We start from the raw sequence: 21,417 nt of genomic DNA, 5'->3' as shown, positions 1-21,417 counted from the left end.
TAGTTGTCGTCATTTTCAGTATAAGACTTCCAAAACTCAAAACGGCTTTATTAGCTTGTTTTCTTTTCTTACCACAAAGGTCAGTTGTACCCAGAGTCTATTGCATTTCTGCCAAATATCGACCTTTTCCTCCACCCTTTATATTCTACTCGAACAGTTGACTAGCCCTTGTGTTACTATTGAGAGGTATAGATAACTAGTGCATTGGCATATACTAATAAATTGTCTTTGCTACACTGTATTTGTCTATATCTGTTTTTAAACATGGTGCTCTGTGATCTTGTGCATGTGTGTTGTCTAACCCTGACACACACCCACAGACATGTGGATTAGAGTCAGATCTAGGCTGTGGCGCTGCTATTCTGAGATCACCCACAGGAGAAGTCTGTTGATTTAGCGGCTATAAATACAGGAGACCGTCCAAGCAGGTCACTGTCAGGGCCACGGATTTGGGCTCTGGCTAGGGCTTTCTGTGGGGCTGTGCTGTAGGGTTGTTGTATTTCATCAGTCCGTTTTGAGATTCATCATACCTATCTCTCTTTTCTCAACTCATAGTTAACAGCTGAAGTTCCTCATTTCACCTCATGAATTTGCATTTTCACAGATACACCCTGCACAAAATAACTAAATAAAATGTTGTCTTCTCTTAAAACAGGAGGAACAACACTATTTTCTATATAAACTTTAAAATGTGGTGTCAGAAAGAAATTTGACAGTTGATCTTAGTAATTTCACCACTACTTAATTTAGTTCCAAATAGAGTTGTTGTGTAAATTACGCTGTTGTGGCAATATGGAATGCTTTATATACTTGTGGTTGATGTGGTCTATGGTTTGACTGCAATGAGAAGCTTCAGTTACTAGAGTGATACTTTAAGTTGTTAAGTGCTAAATAGTCCATTTTATTTCCAACTTTAGGTGCAAATTGTCTTTGTGCCCCATTGTCACCTCACTGCTCAATCCATTCTCAGTATTAAAGCTGCATTATTATTATTGATAATTACTGGAAGGGCATCTGGCATTGAAAATCAGCCATATCACAAGAGCGACGTGTGACCAAAAAGAGACAAGCCGATAGAGGAATAACTGATGCTACAAAAGCAGAAAGTCAAGTTAAGAGGACAGTGAAGTGGAACAGATAGAACATGATCATTGATAAATATGTTGATGGTAACTAAGGACAAAGCTGTTTTGTTGACAGATTTCAAAACAATCTCATATCATTTGCAGAATTTACTTTCTCAAAAATAACAGCAATCGTCCTGTATGAAAAACCTCCCCCGCAAAAAATATACCGTCTTTGCTACCAACAGTGCAGGGTTAATCTTCCCTTTTGCTTCGTTCACCCTTTTTGATAGCTCTGTGGTCTCTCCATCCCCTCTTTCACCCCATGTGTTTCTCCTTTTCTTCACACTCTGCTGTTTTAATTCCATCCTGCATTTTTCTTCTGCTGACAATGCAAGGTGGGGCTCTGGGATCAGTTAGTCTATCTCCTCATTCCTTCAGAGACGGACCACTACACTAGGCATGTAGGCCTGAATAGGTTGTTTAATCTATGTTGTTGACGCATTGTAATAGAACAGATTAGCAATTGGCTGGTTTATACTACTTGTCCAAATAATACTGCCATAAAATCAGCCATGGCCAAGTATTCATGTGGGAGTGCAGTTTTAAATTTGTGTTTTGTTTTGTTCTCTTGCAGGACAGTGACCTACAGAAAAAGATAGACCATGAGATCCGGATGCGGGATGGCGCCTGTAAGCTTCTTGCTGCCTGCTCTCAGAGGGACCAGGCCTTGGAAGCAGCTAAGAGCCTGCAGACGTGTAGCACTCGTATCATGGCTTATATGTCCGAACTGCAGAGGATGAAGGAGGCTCAGGTCATGCAGAAGGTCACACGACGGTCATCAGACGCAGGACCAATGGATGACCGGCAACCATGTAAAGGAAAAGTGGCTATCTCAGGTGAGAAATAATCATGCCATTGGGTTTGTATAGAAATGTCATTTTACTGGCCAGTTACAGATGATTCCAGTTCAGTTTGCTGCATAATACAGGGCCAAGCCTGGGCAGTGCTGTAGAGCAAATACTTTTGTATTGATTTTGAATTGAATAAAACCAGCATTTGTAATTATTTATTGTATTGTAGGTAGAATTAACTGTGATAATTTACCAGTGATCAACATAATTCATGGTTTCTCTATCTGCTGCCGTTCTAGATCTCCGTATCCCACTTATGTGGAAAGACACAGAGTACTTCAAGAACAAAGGAGGTGAGACATGCCCTACACATCAGTCGACATAAAAATAAATGTATCGTTCGGAAATGCAATGACATTAAACACTAAAATCTAAATGATCCAGTCACATTTGAAGGGGCACTGACAAGACAAGAAAAGTACTTGTAAATTGTGTTTACAGTATTTATGTGTGAAAAGGCAGAATAAATTCACAATTCATTTACAAATCTCCAACAAACTCACTGTTTTTTGTTCTGCTCTTGAGGATATATAACTCCTTTACAATCCCAATAAAATAATTAGCCAACTTATATACATTTTGGTCAACTGACAACCCCTTAACTAAGAAATAAAGGCTTACAGCTGTAGATTTTTATGGCCTATAATCACACAATTAAGTTGATAAATGATACAACTTAATGAAGTCACTAGAATTATTAGAATTTTTTACTAGTATAAACTTATGTTTGTTAGTGTAACCAACTGAAAGTTGGATTGTTTTCTGTTGATTTAAATGTAAACCAACTATCCCCCACATTCTGTGATTCCCTTTGTAGAGCTCCACCGCTGTGCAGTGTTCTGCCTGCTGCAGCTGGGGGGAGAAATCTTCGACACAGACATGGTCATCGTCGACCGAACGCTCACTGATATCTGCTTCGACAACACTATTGTATTGTAAGTTTGTACACAGTGGCTATAACAACATTATGCCCTACAAACCCAAAAGAGTCTGGCTGCAGACCTACACCCAGAGGACCCTACCCGACCAGGCCAGGATGCACCTCCACTCACATGTCCTTCACCATTTCTCATTAGTTTACTTTATAAACTAATTAATGACTTAATGTATCTGTTGTTGTCTTAGTTCATTGTCTATTAAAGGTCATTAAAGGTTATAAACCTCATTAAATTTCAAACAAAGACATTTAATCACCAATTTAATTTGTAGTTTGAAATAAACTGGCCTTGTATTGTTTCTACTCTGCCTGCGTAGGTTAATTAGCAGTTTAAAACACAAATAAAAAACAGATATTTAACAGTCAATATGGCCCTACATATGTAAGGACATAAATAGCACTGGCATATTAGATGTAGCTTGTTTGAAATTGTTGCCGTAAGCTTTGTGTCTGGTTAAGATTAGGCTCAAATCTCTAATGTTCAGTTTAGGAAAAGGGGTAGGGCTTGCCTTTAGTTTAAAACTATGTCAACTTTTGTAAAGTTGCGTTGAAAACAGCAGCCAGGAAACTGGACTTTGGTAGCCTTTTGGCATGGTCACTGCTTGTTTACTTTTAGGGACCTGTGGAAGGAGAGTCCTCCTGGTGGAGGTCTGCGGGGTGGGATCTCTGAGTGGAGGTCTGCAGCCAGAACCTTCTCTAGAAAACTGAAGTATCCTGTGACTGATGCTTGCAGCTGCGCACTTCTTTATCTTTTTGTTCTTTTGAAGTAGTGAGGCAAGCCCTGGGTTTGAGCTCCGTGTGGAGCTGTATAGCTGCTGCTCAGAGGATGATTACTCAGCGGGAAGCACACCGAGAAAACTGGCCAGTAAACTGAGCTCCTCTCTGGGGAGATCCACCGGAAAGAAGCTCCGAGCAGCTATGGAGCCTGGATCTTGTAGTCCCATCAGTAATGGTGCAGCATCTCCTCTGCTGCTGCCTGTCCCATCTGTACCGTGAGTTCAGTATTTTTGTTTTCTATTATTTGCTGTTTGTCAGCTCTAAGAATTATGTATTAATACTGCTGTGTTTTAGGGGCCCAAAGTACCATCTTCTTGCTCATACTACACTGAAACTGTCTCACGTCCAGGACAACTTTCGCACACATGACCTCACCATCTCAGGCAATGGTAAGAGTCAGTCAGGCAGTCGGTAAAACTACCTCTTGTTTTACTGACTGCCAGAACAGCCATCTGTCTGTTTTTGTCCTTCACTGTGTTACTCCTTCTGAATAATTAGCATTAATACCTCACATTCTCCAGGCTTCCTTTCCCCTTTACCATTGATTCATGTTGCTGACACACAGCCATTGTCAAAGTCATAGTAATAAAGGCACTGGAAGTGAGGTGGTTGCTGTGTACAGCTGTAATAATGTGTGCTAACAAGGGCCCAGACCCTCATACAGACAGGCCCCTAGTGTTTTATTCATTGGCCCTTCAGGCTGCAGTAAACTTTCATTGCTCCACCTCCTGGCACTCCCCGCAGCTGCCAGTGTTTACACCCCACTCTCTCCTTTTGTTAGACAATGGGGGTTAAAGGCACATTTCAACTGCGCTGCATGCTGCATCAAGTCTATCTGGGAATAAGACTCTTTATGAATCATATTTTTATTCTTGTCTGTGTAGAGGAGTGCTCATACTGGCTGCCTCTCTATGGCAGCATGTGTTGTCGCCTCGCTGCTCAGCCGCACTGTATGACTAAACAAATGATGAGCGGGTCATTAAAAGTAAAGGTATGTTGATCAACAGTCAGATTCAGTCATTTGTCTGCAATAATTAAGTTCTCCCAATTGTGTGATTCTTTACTAGCAATTAGGAGGAGAGCCCCAGAATTGGACCAAAGTGCATGCAGTTCTCAAAGGAACAAGCCTTTCCTGCTATCACAGGCAAGACGATGTTGAAGCAAATGTTGAACCAGCCTTCACCATTGGTATCAATAAGGTAAAATAAAACATTTTTATTTTTTTGAATTTTGGCAATGGTTCAAGCTGTGATAAGCCATCTGATTTGCTGTTGATTTAAATGTCAAACAAAGGATTATGATGGTGCCTTTACATTTTCCCACAGTGGCTCTTCTTCTTTTGTAGGATCTGATGCTCTAAAGTCTTTTAGATCCCAAATAGGATAACAATCCTGATATTGATTCAGAGATCAGAGTATTATTGGTTCACTCAATTATTTGTTTGGCCCTATAAGCTGATGTTACGAGACCATCTCATAATGATTGAGCTTTTATTTATACAAAGCTGTTCTGTAGTAGTTCCTTAGGATAAACATGCACATTACATATCTGGATCAGTTTTGTTATTTATGTATTTTTATAGAAAAGAGACGTAATCTTCACTATCTGTGGTTGATATCAGGTATGGGCATATACTTAAAGCCAGAATCTGTGTTTGAACTGAAAAAGTATTAAGAAATGAAGTGGCAATCAGTACAAGTTGTTTATTTAAAAAGCAAATGGAACGACACTGACATCTAGTGGCTATAAATATTATTACTTAAGGCATTGTGAAATTCATTAGAAAACGTCTTAATAAAAGTAATTGTAGAGAACCTTAATAGATTGCACTAGATCCCTCATTACCAAAGTCACTGGATGATGTTTGTTTTTGCTGGCCCCATGTTTTAGGAGACCAGAATACGAGCATCAGAGAAGGACCCCAATAGTAAAGGTCAGAATATTTGCATCAGTAATCAGTATGGAGCAGACGAGGTCACGCACACCGTGACAACAGAAAGTCGAGACGACACACATCGCTGGATGGAGGCTTTCTGGCAACATTTCTATGACATGAGTGAGTTGATGCTTTACTATTAATAATAATGCTGGGGTAATATACACCCCAGCATTATTATTAACTTAGCTATGCACACAGCATGTTGGACAATCAGTAGCTTTACATTACATCACTCCCAATGTGCAGTTGTGCTTAGCCCAATGTGATGTTACCAGGAAGATCACTGTGACTTTAAAACTATTCCAGGTCAATGGAAGCAATGTTGTGATGACCTTATGAAAATTGAACTTCCATCGCCACGAAAGCCAGCCCTGGTTACACCTAAACAAGGCTCCCTTTATCATGAAATGGGTATGTTCCTTTTAATAAACTGTTTAATTTATTAAATTGGAAAATAAAAACACAATGCATGTGATGCTATGTCTAAAAGTGTCTTCACATTTTATTACATTTATGCTTAAGATGAGGTCTATCGCTGACTCTTGACTTATCTTTTCTTGTCCTTTTCTTTCCCGTGTCCCTTTGTGTGAACCTTGCCCTCTTTTGTTCTGTAATCATTTTTTCCCTCACTAAAAACATTGTTTTGAAACCCTTTTGCATCTTTCCTTCTTACTCTAACCTGGCAGCTCCTCTTGCTGCGCCCTCCTGTGAGGGCCTGCTACTGCAGGATAATGCTGTGTCTGCTGAGATTCGTGCTTTGCTATCCTCCTATTACAACGACAGGTGATGTAACCGGACTAGGAGGTCTCACTGTTAATGTAACTAAACATTTAACTGTTGCTGTTTATACTTGGCTGCTTATTAGCCTCTGAGCAATAGAACAAAGCTGCATTTCCTCGTAGCTTTCATATGTTACTACCCTTTGATTTTGTATCATCTTTACCAAAATAAATGGGTGTTTTTCCTACAGTTATTGAATCATCTGATGACCTCAGCACCACAGTGTCAGACATACTGGCTCGCAGGATGCAGGAGCTGGAGCTCCGCAGTCAGCTGGGAACATCTCCCACATGGATGACTCTGTTTGAGGAAAACATCCCAAAAAGCGCCGGTCGCCCCCGTCCCTGTGAATCTCACCTGTTGGGGTACAGCCCTTGCTCCCCTCGCCATCCCCCCCGAAGTCCCATTAGCCCACAGAGGTACCCACAGCTGGGTCTGTTATCCTCTGATGCAAGTCTGACTTCAGACAGTGACAGCCACTGCAGCACCAGTCCCTGCTCGCAGCAACATGCCTGGCCTGACTCCAACTTCTCTCTCCTGACATCTTCCCCATCCCGTCTTAGGCCGCGCACTTTGTCTCTAGATGCAAAGCTCAGCACCCTCAGAGGGCGGGGCTATGGGGCCTTTCAATGCTCCTGTCAGACTCCTCCAACTTCTATTGTGAATCCTCTTCAGACGTCTCAGTCCCCTCTGTCCCTGTGCAGCACACAGACCACTCTCTCCTGCTCGAGCTCCACCTCCAGTAACAGCTCCAGTAACAGCGAGGGCAGCCACAGCCTGGAGCTATCTGAAGGAGTCCCCTTTTCAAGGCCCTCCCCAGCTCGCCGCAGTCTCAGGAACTTACGAGCCAGACTTGATCCTCGCAACTGGCTTCAAAGTCAGGTGTGAGCCTTTCATCCCTTGGAGCAAATTCAGAATAAACTGTAATACACCTGGCTTAACATATGTGAAACCTCCCACAGTCTGCTAAGATTTGAGCACCGTTCAAAGGACAAACTGCATCTGTCCTACTTCATGGGAGAGTCCCAAATGGGAGTGTCTTCTAACGGAAATAGGTGACAATCATGTTGGTTGCTCTGCACTTTAATTGGTTGTAAACTAGTGGGGGACATCCGACAAATCAAAATATGGTACCAAGAATTATCTTTTAAATAAGTCAGGTACTTTTGGGAGACGGTTCATGATAATATAAAGCTCTTTAACTCAAACACATTTTGTTCTATTTGTGTGTCAGCTATACTGGCCACCTAAAAGTTTTAACTAATAATGCACTAGCAGCTTATCAATATTGTGATATACAGGTTTGCAGTGTTGTTAAGAGAGCAAATTAGCATGTGCTCAGATAAACATTTGGTATAAGATTGTGTTTTCAGATAATTGTTGCCTATACTGTGAGAACTGTTTCAGTGTATTTTTCTCCTCATAAGATTATACACTGTAGCCCTTATATTTTAGCACAATTTGACTATTTGTCAAAATGCTAAACTTCAGTATGTGGGAGTCTGGGGAAAGCTTTGAATGCCTACACATTTACTGTACTAGTCATTACTGTGTTTACTTGTAAAACCTGATCTGATCCATTCTTGCCAATGTTTGGAAGTATTTTCTCCATAAATATGTTACTGCTATTTTTTTACAATGCAATACCTCTATGTAGAAGGAATCGGTAAAATATAAATTTCAAAATGGCAATACTAGATAATATTACAGTATAGGAAAATAGGTATGTATGTATGTCTTATTTAATTAAGTTATTTACTTTGTCTTTTAAACTCAACAAAAATACATTTTCAATTTCATAAGTGTTACATTTGTCAAATGTTTCCATGCAGCTTTTACTGTAAAATGTAAATTAGTTTTATATACTAACAAATAAACCTCTTCTCTTTATATTTTGTTTGTACATATTCTGATGATGTTATTTGCAGAGAATGAAAGGCATCTTGTTTGCAGGTTTTCTACTCTGCACAATCTAATCCTGTATGAAACTAGAAAATGTAAATAATAAATGCATAACACATTTATTAAAATTAACTAATTACTAAAGAGAGATGTCAGTTAATTGAAGCATGTAACTTGCATCTTTAAACATAAACCTGCAAACTTGCAACATGAGAAGACCAACCTTTTTCACTCTCGGTTTCCGGTTCTCCTTCAGCTTCATAACTTTCACTCTGGAGTTCCTACCTGAACATTAAATTTAATTTCAAGCAAGAAAGAGCTGTGAAATGCAGTTACAAGAGAGGCTTTATTGCCCATGCCGATATCCTTGGGTTTCTTTGTAGTACAAAGCACTCTTACAAAGGAGGTAGTTGACACTGCGTTCACTGTGATATGCATAGACTAGAATTATGGCCACTCTTACTCATTTTCAAACGTGTCAAAGGAATTGTCAGTGCTTCCTGCTTTTTGTTTGCAGTGCAGTGTACTAATACCATTAGTGTGCTCTTATAGCTTAACAGCATTTCAAATATAAAACACATTGATACATAAATAACAAAAAAACAATATTTACAGAATAACATTAATAAATACATTTATATAGTATAATATGCTTAATATTTTGCTGATTATTGACTTATGTAAGCCGTTTAAGTTTGGCAATCTTATATGTTGTGCTGGGCTACATAAGTGAATAATATTACATTAAACCCAAAGATAATTTACCCCGTTTGACTCTTATACTGTCCATTCACGTTTCTGTGCAGCTGTGCTTCTTAAGGTGTTACATCTTATTAGCAGGCACTACGTGGGTTGAAAGCTCGCAGAGCCACACCAGCAAGTGTCCTCCAAGCAAATGTGGAAAACTTGGCAGGACAGGTGTCTGCTCTGCTGATGTATCCAGTTGCAATCCGATGGAGACGCTTTGCACCAAATGCATTATAGTGTCCAGGAAGCACTTGATCGACCTAGAAAATTAAAAATACATATTAAATGCACATATAAAACCAGCATCTGTTAAATCAATGTAGTTTTCTCCTTGTTACCTGTTCACTGTCCACAAGACCCACAAGGCGCTCACAACTACTGATATAGTCACTTACGTGACTGTAGGGCAGCCAGTCAATCATGGCACCATCATACACTACATCCCCACTGAAGAGCAGTTTGTTCTCTCTGTCATGAAGACAAATGCTTCCTCGGGAGTGACCAGGCATATGCAATACTGTCAGCTGTCTGTCCCCCAGATTAATTACATCACCTAGACAGAAAACAAAACATTTTACGAAACCTCACCTGACATCATCTGCTGAGAGGTTATTAGGTGTGTGGCTGGGGAGAACCAATTGTACAGCTTAATTTTTTTAGCCGTAAACATCTTAGTCTATGATGAAGGTGGGAAAATGTGCCTATAACTTTGCTCTGGAAAAACATGTATTTAGAAAAAAGGTATATAGACTACTACAGTAACAAGACCTGCCGACACTAAAATAAGCTCCAGAGGAGATGACCCGCTGCTAGAGAAAAAAAACAGTGGACATAAAATGCACCTGTGATATGCCATGAGTGTGACGTACCCTCTTGCAGAATATGGGTTGGCTGCACGGCCTTGACTTTGTAGTTCCTTGCTCTCCATCCTGGACAGGGGGCTTCAGTTATTTCTCTGTCGCTGAGCCAAGTGACCGTCTCAAAATTGTCCCCGTTTGCCAAAGCATCCACCTCTGCGCTGTGGACGCCCACCTGTTGGAACTGATGCAGGCCACCGGAATGGTCGAAGTGGGCGTGGGTGGCAATGGCCAACAGCGGGTTCTTTCGCTGCGGGTCTTTTCCCAGTAGCCCTTTAGCGTCGATGTATTCAGGTAAGCTCCTCAAGCCAAGGCCAGTGTCTATTACCACGTCCTGGTGTGTACCGCGCAGCAGCCAGATGTTGGCCCTGTTGTCTGACTGATAAAACCGCTCCTGGATCCAGAAGAGTCCTTCCCCGAGCGATTTATGGGCGTACCAGTCGGCCGCAGACATCCCAGTGTGTGCACCTGTCAAAGCTGCTACAGAATGATTTTGCAGTCAGGTGTTTCAGAGCTGCTACTAGCCTTCCTGCTAAAGGTAGTGGTTTTCATTGAGGGTGACGCGATGGTGGCCGCAGACACACCCTTAGAGGAGGAGAATGAGGTCATTGGACCTAAACAAATGACGTCAGACGTAAAGCCGCTGTTATTGGCTGAGGTTTTCTGCAGCGTCAGCGATGGGCGGGGCGTGTCAGAGACAGATGAGCTTACGGCGCCTGCGCGGCGTGGATCAGGAGCACACAGCGTGTATCATGACTTGTTTGCTGTTTTTTTTACTGTAGTTCTACAGTGTGTGAGACTGCTTAGCAAGTTGCAAGAGTTACAATATTTACATATATCGGACTATATATATTATTATTACTACTAACTCAATTCAAATTGTCAACGATTTATTAGGCTTTCTTCCAAGCACTCTCTCACTGAGTGAGTATAGTGTTTTAAGTGCATTTTCCTGATATGTTATAAACTGTATAAGGAGCTGGAGCTTGGGATGTCACAATGGCATAAAGAATTTAGTTGGACCCATTCCCTGACATGTGCCGCGTGTATGGAGCTGACATGTGTCTGCTGATGCAGGTCTTTGGCTTGCAGCCATGGCAGGCAAGGGCCGTGGAGTGGCTGCCTTCACCTTCAACATCGAGGCTCTGGGCATCAGCAGAGGCAGCATGCCAGAGACCAGGGTGGGGCCCAGTCCACTGTTTCCAGTAAGTAGCAGAGTATTACATAGCCCCACTCGAGGATGGTGTGCTACCAGAACACTAATATACAAGAGCTACTCTTTACACAAGTCAGAAGGAGTGCATGATAAATTAACTACCTAAACTTTGGCATGTCTTTCACATCAAACCCAACTGTTCATTACAGAACTAAAGGTTTTTATTCATGTCAAGACACCCTTGCCCTGTGTTTTATTTAGCACACAGATTTTAAGCCTGTGCCATTGAAAGATGGAGAGGATGACAACTATATGCTGGCATTAAAACAGGAAATGAGAGGAATAATGCAACAGCGACCACATAACATCAAGCCCCTGAACAATAAAGCTGGTGAGAAAAAAGGTATTAAGCATCTACAATCACAGATGTAAAATGTTTTTTTTAAAAATCTCATTTAAAAGAGGTGGAGAGATACACGGAGCGTTACCTCAAGAAATTAAAAGTGGAAGATGAAGAATGGACTCCTGGTACAAATTCAAAGCAAACGATAAACACAAATACATTAAGAAACATGAGTAAAAAACTGATTAAGAAAAGTGTAAATAACTAAAAATATGTCTACATTTCAGATTGGAACCTTTTCCCAAAAGAATTGATGCCCCAAAAGAAGAAAACGCATTCAAAGACCGGTATTTGAAATATGCAGATAAAGAAAACAATTCTTTAAATTTACCCTAATATGTTGTATGGCAACAGGGACAAAGAGAAAAGCTGTCAAAGTAACACATAAAGATGCAGAGGCAGTGCTCAGTAAATTAGATGTAAGACACATGTTTAAACTGCAAACTTAATATAAGCCACATGCAGTATATAATAATTGCACAATTGTTATTCCCAGGAATTGGCCAAAAAAGATGATGGAACTACAGAAAACTCTGATGATGAAAAAGAAAAAAAGAAAGAAAATGAAGAGGAGGAACTTGAAGAGGAGGAAGTGGATGAGGAGGATATTGAAGAGGTTTGAACTAGATATAACTTTTTATCATAAGTAATGCCATTTTTATAAACAATAACAGTATTTTCTATTATAGGAAAATGATTACATTGAAAGCTATTTTGACAATGGAGAGGACTTTGCTGCAGATAGTGACGACAACATGGATGGTGAAGCTACGTATTGAGAATTTCTAGTTCTCCCATTTTCATTTCCAGGTTAAATTAGAGGATCAAGTGTAGAAGAGAGATTCCCTTATCATGCTCAAGAAGGCTTTAAATTCACAGATTTTACTCAGGTATGATTTCCCTTTTTGTATAGAGATATAGGTTTACAAATGCTAACATTGAAATTGTGAAAGTATTTATTTATATTCTCAGATCTGGACAGTTTTACAGGATAAAAGGCACAAACTGTCAACATGTATTATTTAATAAAGTATTAACTTTGAGCATTGATAAAATAAAAGACTACAAACAAACTTGAAATCGCAAAATTACAACTGTATATTAATACTGTATGCACGCCAATTTCCTACGCTTTCAGGTTCAAAAAACTTCAGCAGAAGAAAGTGGGCCCATGCTTATGCTATAATCACTCAATACTGATAGTTTTAAATGAGATGGAATTAATCTCTCAATAATGGTAATAAATTAATTATAATTTAAATATTTTACCTTTCAATAAAGTATACAGAAGATTGGTCCACATGTACTAAACAAAACTGTCATCTAATCAATCAGAGTAAAACAAAACAAAAATACAATACACAAAAGTAATGCAGTCTTTCAGTCAGACCTGGCATTAGAGTTCTCTTAACAGATTTGGGATGAAAACATTTTACATTAAAAGTAAGAAGTGAAACTGTTGAAAAAAGGCAAAATGTTAAATGTCCCCACCTTTGGCCCTGGAATCAAAACTATGAATTATAGTCACTATAAGCAGGTCCTGGCAGCAAATGGCCAAAACATTATTTCCCACATAACGATAAACTCTAGTTCTCCAGTCCATTTTGAATGCTATAAAACTATAGACACAATCACTGTGTGACTGCTCATGTTATGTATTTAAGTCTTTGGCATTTCTGTCTTTATGAAGTGCTGGTCCATTTTGTTCATCAACATTTCTGTCAGGGTTCCTTGGACCAGCCACTGCATCTTGATTAAGGTCTAGGTTAATGTCCAAAACTTTGCCATGTCCTTGATGCATATCACCATTAGTTTGTGTAGGACTACCGTGGTGGCTTACATCTGCTTTCACAAGAACCTCATAGTACAGCAAATAAAACACAGGAGTAACAATGCCAACAAACAGCATGATGGCAACAGCTGTCCACCACCTCATGCCCCAATCTGCCCCATAATATGGATCCTTTCTTTGCGCTGGCTTGTACTCCACTTCTTCCAGCAGAGGCTGTTGTTGGTGAAGAGTTAAAGAAGACACCACCTGATTGAGGTTGCTCTGTGAAGGATTAGTAGACTTCACTAGCCGCTCAATGTCTTTATCCTTCTCCAGAAGAAATCCCTCTACACTGTCAGCAGAGGAGGACGAGTCTGTGGAGGACTCCAGAGGAAGGGCAGTTGAAGCAGAGATCTGAGGCTGGTGCCTGCCACCAGGAGGTGTGGAAGATGGGGCTGGTGTACTCATGTGGGTCTCAGTGAGAATGCTAAAACGCTTCACTGGAATCTTAATTGAACGAAGAGCAAAAAAGTCTTGTTCTTTCAAAAGGTTGTTGGCACGTTTAATATCAGCAACCTGAAACAGAGCAACAGTAATAAAATAAGCTAATAGTTTGCCATTTTATCAGTACATTACATTGGGCATACAGAAATACATACAAAACATGCTTTATCTACCACATTTAGTAAAGCAAATGAAAATATCACTTTACCGTGCAATGGTATTGAAGAGCAATACTATTGAGTGTATCTCCCTCCTGAATGTCCCTAATCAGATACACAATATCATCCATCTTTTCTCGAGAAGTACTCCTACGTAATCGCTCTCGACCTCGGGGCCGCAGCTCGTAGTTCTCACTATCTTCCTCCGACAGGTCGTTCTCTGAGCAGCTGTTTGTGAACAGGTATGTATGCCCTCCATTAGACGGTTGCACCATAGTGGCTGACTGTAGACCGAAGTGCTGGCTCCGAGACATTTTTCTTTCTATGAAAGAAAAACATACAAACAGGAGGCAGTTTAATTAGATTTAATTACATTACATACAATTAAGTTAACAATCAAGGTTTTAAAATTAACACAAGTCACGCAAGTCTACTGCCAAGGCTTACAGCGGGGGTACAATTCAATTAGAGTTGTCACAATTTTAAAAAGTTTTCTTCTATATTGTTTTTAAATATACACAAGTTAGATTATTTTATTTAATACACTGAGCATTACATAATTACAATCCTGAGATAATAGAAACAAATACAACATAAAATGACATGTTGCAGAAGGTAAACATATTACACCTGCTTACATTTTTTAATAATATCTTTAATAACATAACAATACAATACAAAAAAATCCCATAATTCACATAAATAGTTTACTTTGTAAAGGGGTGTGACAGAGTTTTTGACAAATTCATTTCCACGTTTAATACATTGTTAGAAATGAATATCTGTGTGTCAAGGTCCATCTTTTACGTAACTTTCAGTATCTCAAACACTGGCTGCACTGTGGATCTGGTTAATTGAACATCCTATCTAATAGTTAGATAACACAATAACAGATGTTTACGATATGGACAAAATCTGTAAATAAACTATATGAGAAAACGTGTTGTATTAGGGTGATGTCTTACTCCCTGTGCATTGGGTGCACACACCAATGACATCCAATAACAAAACTGTTCAAGTCTACTTAAGGGCTTTTTGGTATATAGTAATGATGAGTGCAACAACAAAATAAATGACAGACACCGTGATAGATAAAGAGGACTGGTCGATTGTTAGAGCGAATAGGACCTGTATTATATTATTTTATTATAACTAGAGCTGCCAGAGTTTGCAAATTAAAGTCTGCGCATGCTAACTACATGCTAGCAAATACACATATGCTTTGTGCCTTGTTCGTATATTTTCTTGTAATTTCAGGTCGAACAACATTTTGTACAGGGGTGTTTAAAACCTCACCTGTTAATGTGATCGCTAGTTTGTTAGGAAAGTTGAGAGAAATCCATGACTTCCACGAAACAGTGCACAGGTTCACCTTTCCCTTGTGGCATACCTGCTGGTGCTAAGTGCTGCTCATGGTGCTGCTGCTAACCACTTCTGACTACAAGCTCGAGCTGCTCACGCCACGTCAACAGACTCATTGTGCGTAATGACGTACAACGAACGACACGAGCGCAAGGACTCAGTTTGGACAGCAGATGGCGCAAGGCAACAGGAGTCCTCCAAACAGTACTTTTGGAATAGTTACAGTAAAGACTTGCACAGAATCATTTTTAATAGTTGTAGGAAGTCATTATGTATTTGCCACTGTGACATTTTATTGGATTTTATAAATCTTAATGATGAGCTAAGATAGTATTCTAATGTCGTGTGTAATTTTAGTGTGTGTGCACCTGCCCAGGGACTGCAGATGGAAAGAGATCTTTTGTTAAGATGAATTAATGTGTGCATGGTCCCTGACAAATAAAGAACACACTAAATTAAAATAGTCCCTGAGTAATTTTGTATCTTTTTAAAGTGGTATGTGGTCAGAATTTGACCAAGGTATTCAGAATGCTTTTACATTTTTTTAGGTCTTTTACATTTATTCATATAATTGCAAAAGCTCTGTGAAGACGTCACAGAGAGGCAGTTCGCCTCAGCCACAGTTGGTGGAGCTGTTCGCTACCATCAAACTATACTAGGGAGACAAATGGGATTAAAACGTCCAGTCTGATTAGCCAGTGCCGGCCGGACAAGCAGGAGCTCTGAAGAAGCTGTAAAGTAATTCTTCTTGAGAGAGGAAGAGAGAAAGAGAGTGTGCGTAACCTACAGCAGCAGGCACATGGCCACAACTGTGCGCAACAGAGGAGAGACTAGAGAAACCTCCAACAAGAAAGTAGCGGGACTGTCGCCCGGTTTTTACATTTCTCTGCTCTTAGACTGGTAAAGGATACGCTCTATCTGATGTGTGCAGCACATGTTTCCACACGGCAGTTCAACTGGATGCTCTTTGGACAAACTTGACGTTTTTGGAAGCGCGTATCGATGGTCTCCTCACCAACAGAGATATAGATATTTACTTCGGACAGAGCCGAGCAAGGTGTCAGGTAAGTTACACTTAGCGTGTTTTTGAGTGTGTGGGTTTTTTTGTTTTTTTGTTTGTTTGTTGTTGTTTTTTTCTCACGCTGGATCTTTATTTTCACATGGAGCGAACATGCCAAAGTGCGAAAGTTCAGTTCATTTGGGGATGTCTGATAAACACATAAAACCCTTTAGTCTAACATTGAATTTCTTATAATGTAACCTATTTTATTTTTCTGTCAGTTTTTGAGTGTGGACATCTAGTGGCCATAGAAAAAAAGAAATAAGACCAAAATAAAGTATATATTGTACCTTTCCAGTGATATAGCCTAAAATAACGTGGCTGACCACTGCTCATTTCTTTGTGGTCTTTGCCATCGCCCACGTCCTTGGCGCTAATAAAAATGAAAAGCCTAAATATTGATTCAGTGTGATCAGTAAATGAATGGCCGGGCAGCCCATTGAAGATGAAGACAAACGCTTCCATGGTTACAGGCAGGATCTCCAGCGTGATTACTGCGCTTTGTCTGGACTTCTCTCTCCCACTGAAATAAAACAACAACTCTGGGGGAACTGCCCCACATGGTGAGCTGAGGATAGCAGCCCCAAAACACTGCCTTGCTAATCTATGGTCTTACTGCAGACATAAGTAATCTGGCACACTTTGTGTTACGCACATGTGCTGCAAGTGTTAAATAAAAGACTGTTGCCTGTAGCCGTATTTTGCCCCTGTTTCCCTGTATTCTACAGTTCAGATATCCTGTAGAAACATGCTGTAAAATTAAATTTGCAATAAATTAGTCACAATTTTGGCTATTAAGATAACGCCTTCATTTTTTGTCGTCTTATAATCTGAGAGCCCTATAGTTCTCTATCAAATTGAATAGAACATTTTACTGTTCCTTAAAATAATAGACTATTCTATATACATGTTCGTGTAGGCTATTGTGTAGTTTTACCTCACATTGAAAGTACCTGTGATAAGGCAATAACTCATATACTGCCTCACAGCATCAATTTGTCACTCCAGTGTTTTGCAGACTTGGGTTGGCCCTGAGCCTTTTGCTCAGAGCTGGGGTTCTTTGTCTGTCAGTGTTTATGTCATTGCCTGGCAGGGGTCAGCCCAGTCGCCCGTGTGGGGGTCTGAGTGTGATTCACGGGGCGGAAACTGTTTTACTGCCTGCCTCTCGCTGCTCCTGTCTCATCTCCTAATGTTTCACACTATTAAAAGAAGCAGTGCCTTAAACTGCTCTTCTGATGCTTGTCAAAGTGTTGCTTGTTGAACATGAGCTCAGAGTTATCACTTCTTTGGTGTTAACACAGAGGGACAAGCACTTGTCTGCGACAACCATAGCAGGTGCAGCAGATGTGTCTGTTTGAGCTTCCTGTCAAGTAGACAGTGTTAGGGGGTTGATTTTCCAAAAATTCCAGTCATGATGTGTTGCAATATAAACCTCTATTTTTTTCATTTGTGTATTTGTACTAACATCCTATTAACACTGTTTTTCAGCTTCATTAACTGTTATTAATGTAAAATCTTCATGTTAATACAGATATGAAGGCTTGCCCATATCCGATTGTTCATCATATATCAATTGGGATACACAGATCCTGCTGTTTCTGTTCCGACTTTAAGTATCGGCCAATATTACCCAGTAGGGCAGAGACTGAAAACATTATTTATTTTCTTTGAACACAAATGGCATATGGTTAAATATTACCCAGATATATTTTGTAACGGTTATTTGTCATTTCAAGTAACAACAGGATAGCTTTGAAAAATAGAAGTTCAATAATACAAGGTGTTTTGGGCCAACATTGGTCAGTAAATAGTCTTATTACACGAAGTTGTAGACCAAAATGGGATATTGACTGAACTGATATCTGATCCATCACATATATCAATATCATCAGTATCTATTGCCAGTATCATATCTGTGCATTCTTATATATCAGTATTTTTTTCGGGCATAATATGCAATTTTAGTCGCCTACTGCACCATAATTTGCACACAGCGACCGCTTACACCCAGTGCATTTTAAGATGCTAAAGATGCTATAATGCTAAAACTTGTCAGACAAAATAGAAAAGATTTGTGTAGTGAATGCACAACTTATAACTTTAGCTATAACCTATATAGTCCAAAATGTGTTAGCACTTATAGAGTAAACACCATGATTGTGAAGGGCTTGTCTAGCTTCAGTTATCAATTGTGTTGCTATCACAAATTTTCTCTTTCATATTGTGATATAAATTTGAAGCCATATTACCCTGCCTTAATAGTAAAAAGCTATTATGGACTTTTCATTTTATTTCATTTTATTTTAGAGCCCAAGAACAATAAATATCTACTTTTATGTTCATTAATGTAGTATGCACTGAAGTGGTAGGACCAGTCGACCCGTGGCCCCACAGATCACTAACAATCCTGAGGTCTGTGTAGTGACAGACCGACTGCTCTGTGCCCCAGGAGGCTTCTGTACCATTGGTCTGTGCCTCTCGTATGTAGGACACCGATGCATTGTTGTCGTTATTTTATTGAGGCTGCCATGAGACCACCTGCAGCTTTCTGAGATATGTGACCTCTGACCTCAAGTGATGTTCACAAAGCTTGAGATCAGTGATGATGGCATCTTTGTACTTTGTCTAAACTGTGTAGTCAGCTTTCTTTTCCTGTTCTTGATTGGTACCTAGAACATTAGACTTCTGGTCAAACTGAGGACTGTATTCAGTAACTTGCATTTGCTTAAGTATAATTTGAACAAAACCTACAGTCTATCACATCAACATTAAAATATAATTTTTCAGGGATTGGAAAGCTTATAGAAGAGGAAAATAAGAATAAAAATTGACAACTGAGACATCATCCTCCTCCATCATAATTTTCCTCCCAGTGCTTTATTCTCCTGTCTGGCCTTCAGTTGCTTAATAGGTTTTGTGTCTTCACTTCTTTTTCTCACATACTGTACTAAAGCTGTGTGTCCTTGTTCAGGAGTGATAAAAAGCACTAAGGCACTGAATACGATGGTTTGGATTCAACCGGAGAAAAGACCAGCATGCCAGAAAAAGCAAGAGTTGCCGAAGGAATTGAGATCTTGCCATTTTAAAAATGCGCCCGAAACACAAAGAAGACCATGAGGGCACAAAAGCTTGCTCCTTGAAGTTGTATGCTGGTCAGTGAATCGTAAAGTCCAGCTTCTTCTTGAGTGAAAATACGCCCCCGTTCTGGTTAGTTTCTTTTGAAATGCAATTAGCATTTCATCCAGGCCCTACTGGTTACATGCAATGAAGTAATGCCCTTTTTAATTTGGTCCTTTGGTCTGTGGGACACTGGAGAACTCAACCTCATTTAATGCTCGAAAAATGCTACTCTGTCTGTCTGCATTTCTGCCATACAAGCTTATCAGTCAGGGTACAAAGGAACTCCATTGGAACCACTTCTTTGTATGCTCAGACACTTACCATATACAGATAACCATTATTTTCAGAAAAAATCTTAGGTTGACCCAACTTTGTTACTTTGACCACAGCCTCCTGACCATATCTCTTCTTGCTTTCCCAGACAGGTGAATTTTGGGTTTATCTGATAATGATAAAAAGGCTGACTCCATGCATTCGTTTATATTAATTTAGTTTTAGAAAAAAATAATAAACATGTTGTGTCATACAATTCTTAATTCATCAGATCGGTGGAGGTTTGGCTTAAGATACTGGAGTCCGGACATGAAACTCTTTCAAACTGACTGACAGCTTCGTCTTATGTAATGATGTCATATGTTTTAGTTGTAGTATAATATTTATAGTTTATATTTTAGTTTCCCCCCTGAGTTGCAGGAACAGTCAGTGATCTAAAAATACCAAGAACAGAACATTTAAAGTGCAATTATGGCTTTTGAGTTGACCCAGAATGGCAGCCGTGGCTTGAGAAGGGTGGTTCATAAGGTATTGTAACAGACGTACAGACAAAGAGGGCACATTGCTTAGATTTATGTTAATATTATTGCTGCCCCTAAAAGGAAAAATGCAGTCAGTTTAGTTATTGATATTACTGCTGGAATTAGGGATTATGATAATATGACTTAATCAGATGAACAATATCTATTAATTATCTTGCCTTATCTTGTCTACCTTTTCTTTGCACTATGGGACCAGTTTTTACTATTTATAATGACATTTGAGCTGTTTTGGGTCAAATAACAAATATTTACAGTTCATTAGGTTTAGACTTATTATACAGTGGTTATACAGTGGTAGTTTCAATATTAATGTTTATAGTGAAAATTTCTGTAAAAATAAATGGCACTTCAGAATCTGTTATTGTGACGGGCCTTGCTGGCATCACTTATCCTAAAGTATAACTTTGATGTGTAATAATGTTTTTATTGGCAGCTTTATTCCCATGGTAATTATTTTATTTGAGATTGCTCTAAGATAGTAAACAAATGTTGTAAGAACACTCTTATATTTGGGGATCATAATGACAGGGTAGATGCAGTGCCTTTGTGGCCAGTCTGGCCCTAGATCATTGTCCAGAGCTGTAAGATTGATAAATGAGCTTCCACTGCAGGCCTCCCAGACTCAAATCCTACATGTGTGTGTGTGAGAGAATCAGCCTGCCAAATATTACCACAAGTTACTCACCGAGGGCGTCTCTGGAGCAGGGAAGCCTCAGGGCAGGAGTCCCACATGGGAAAGCCCAAGATTAAGAATCTGTAATCCCACACACTCACTACCAAAAAGGAAGTAAATGTATTTCTTTACACTCTTAAAATGTGATGCGCTGTAGTTTAAAGGGCGAATACATAGCTCATTTGCTTTGGCAAACTGACATGGAAAGTAGTTGTTCAGTGGCCGCATATGTTTGGTAAAATTAAACAGGCAACTGTGTTACCCAATACCATTATGGTCTATATCTATATATAATCTATATTAGTCCCTTGTATCATGTTAATCTTTCCTATTCATCTGATGACTTCTTTTGAAAGACTTTGGGACTTTCGAAGAACACAGGTTTCGCTTTTCTAATCACACATCAACGTAAGCTACAGTGGTCAGTGTGGATCAGTTGTCATGGCACTTTCTATAAGGTGAATCCCACACACTTAAG

The 21,417-nt window shown here is 39.6% G+C and overlaps 4 protein-coding genes across 10 annotated transcripts in view; 2 read left to right on the top strand and 2 right to left on the bottom strand.

Moving 5' to 3' along the window:
* Positions 1-8,454, top strand: part of rtkna (rhotekin a) — a 40,668-nt gene extending 32,214 nt beyond the window's left edge. For 2 of the 6 annotated variants that reach the window (XM_033972885.2, XM_033972886.2), the window contains exons 2-11: positions 1,702-1,963; positions 2,218-2,271; positions 2,796-2,913; positions 3,683-3,907; positions 3,987-4,081; positions 4,577-4,683; positions 4,760-4,891; positions 5,583-5,748; positions 5,938-6,042; positions 6,602-8,454. In XM_033972885.2, the coding sequence (XP_033828776.1) occupies positions 1,702-1,963; positions 2,218-2,271; positions 2,796-2,913; positions 3,683-3,907; positions 3,987-4,081; positions 4,577-4,683; positions 4,760-4,891; positions 5,583-5,748; positions 5,938-6,042; positions 6,602-7,299 (1,962 nt within the window). In that variant the 3' untranslated portion in view covers positions 7,300-8,454. Of the gene's footprint in view, positions 1-1,701; positions 1,964-2,217; positions 2,272-2,795; positions 2,914-3,682; positions 3,908-3,986; positions 4,082-4,576; positions 4,684-4,759; positions 4,892-5,582; positions 5,749-5,937; positions 6,043-6,317; positions 6,415-6,601 lie in introns of all 6 variants that reach the window. The other 4 variants (XM_055224482.1, XM_033972888.2, XM_055224480.1 and 1 more) reach the window with 4 other exon arrangements.
* Positions 8,455-8,640: 186 nt separating this feature from the next.
* On the bottom strand, positions 8,641-10,572 carry mblac2 (metallo-beta-lactamase domain containing 2). The gene is made up of 3 exons (XM_033973273.2): positions 9,930-10,572; positions 9,399-9,613; positions 8,641-9,320 (listed from the first exon to the last, which is right to left on the bottom strand). Exons 1-3 carry the CDS (start codon positions 10,369-10,371, stop codon positions 9,147-9,149), a joined length of 831 nt encoding a protein of 276 aa, XP_033829164.1. The 5' UTR covers positions 10,372-10,572; the 3' UTR covers positions 8,641-9,146.
* A 419-nt stretch (positions 10,573-10,991) lies between these two features.
* On the top strand, positions 10,992-12,330 carry polr3g (polymerase (RNA) III (DNA directed) polypeptide G). The gene is made up of 7 exons (XM_033973129.2): positions 10,992-11,122; positions 11,335-11,464; positions 11,536-11,601; positions 11,704-11,763; positions 11,831-11,895; positions 11,973-12,092; positions 12,166-12,330. Exons 1-7 carry the CDS (start codon positions 11,012-11,014, stop codon positions 12,253-12,255), a joined length of 642 nt encoding a protein of 213 aa, XP_033829020.1. The 5' UTR covers positions 10,992-11,011; the 3' UTR covers positions 12,256-12,330.
* Positions 12,065-15,351, bottom strand: lysmd3 (LysM, putative peptidoglycan-binding, domain containing 3). 2 transcript variants are annotated; one of them, XM_033973289.2, is made up of 3 exons: positions 15,206-15,351; positions 13,960-14,231; positions 12,065-13,823 (listed from the first exon to the last, which is right to left on the bottom strand). In XM_033973289.2, exons 2-3 carry the CDS (start codon positions 14,221-14,223, stop codon positions 13,128-13,130), a joined length of 960 nt encoding a protein of 319 aa, XP_033829180.1. In that variant the 5' UTR covers positions 14,224-14,231; positions 15,206-15,351; the 3' UTR covers positions 12,065-13,127. The 2 variants fall into 2 exon arrangements, with proteins under 2 accessions (XP_033829180.1, XP_055080459.1); XM_055224484.1 differs by having other exon boundaries at positions 12,940-13,823; positions 13,960-14,227; positions 15,201-15,328.
* Between the last annotated feature and the right edge of the window lie 6,066 nt (positions 15,352-21,417).

Source organism: Periophthalmus magnuspinnatus, chromosome 9 (genome assembly GCF_009829125.3).
Source record: "Periophthalmus magnuspinnatus isolate fPerMag1 chromosome 9, fPerMag1.2.pri, whole genome shotgun sequence".
NCBI lineage: Eukaryota > Metazoa > Chordata > Actinopteri > Gobiiformes > Gobiidae > Periophthalmus > Periophthalmus magnuspinnatus.
Note: the sequence above shows the minus strand (reverse complement) of the source record. Positions and strands in the feature narration are given on the sequence as shown.

What these genes read in the sequence shown, in the direction of transcription:
- polr3g (XM_033973129.2), top strand. Translation starts at nt 11,012, where the DNA reads ATGGCAGGCAAGGGCCGTGGAGTGGCTGCCTTCACCTTCAACATCGAG. An exon ending in GGCCCAGTCCACTGTTTCCA is followed by an intron (nt 11,123 to 11,334) that starts GTAAGTAGCAGA and finishes TGTTTTATTTAG; the next exon opens with CACACAGATTTTAAGCCTGT. An exon ending in CAGTGCTCAGTAAATTAGAT is followed by an intron (nt 11,896 to 11,972) that starts GTAAGACACATG and finishes TGTTATTCCCAG; the next exon opens with GAATTGGCCAAAAAAGATGA.
- lysmd3 (XM_033973289.2), bottom strand. Translation starts at nt 14,223, where the DNA reads ATGTCTCGGAGCCAGCACTTCGGTCTACAGTCAGCCACTATGGTGCAA. An exon ending in CTCTTCAATACCATTGCACG is followed by an intron (nt 13,824 to 13,959) that starts GTAAAGTGATAT and finishes GCTCTGTTTCAG; the next exon opens with GTTGCTGATATTAAACGTGC.
- mblac2 (XM_033973273.2), bottom strand. Translation starts at nt 10,371, where the DNA reads ATGTCTGCGGCCGACTGGTACGCCCATAAATCGCTCGGGGAAGGACTC. An exon ending in AACCCATATTCTGCAAGAGG is followed by an intron (nt 9,614 to 9,929) that starts GTACGTCACACT and finishes TTTTCTGTCTAG; the next exon opens with GTGATGTAATTAATCTGGGG. An exon ending in GTCTTGTGGACAGTGAACAG is followed by an intron (nt 9,321 to 9,398) that starts GTAACAAGGAGA and finishes TTAATTTTCTAG; the next exon opens with GTCGATCAAGTGCTTCCTGG.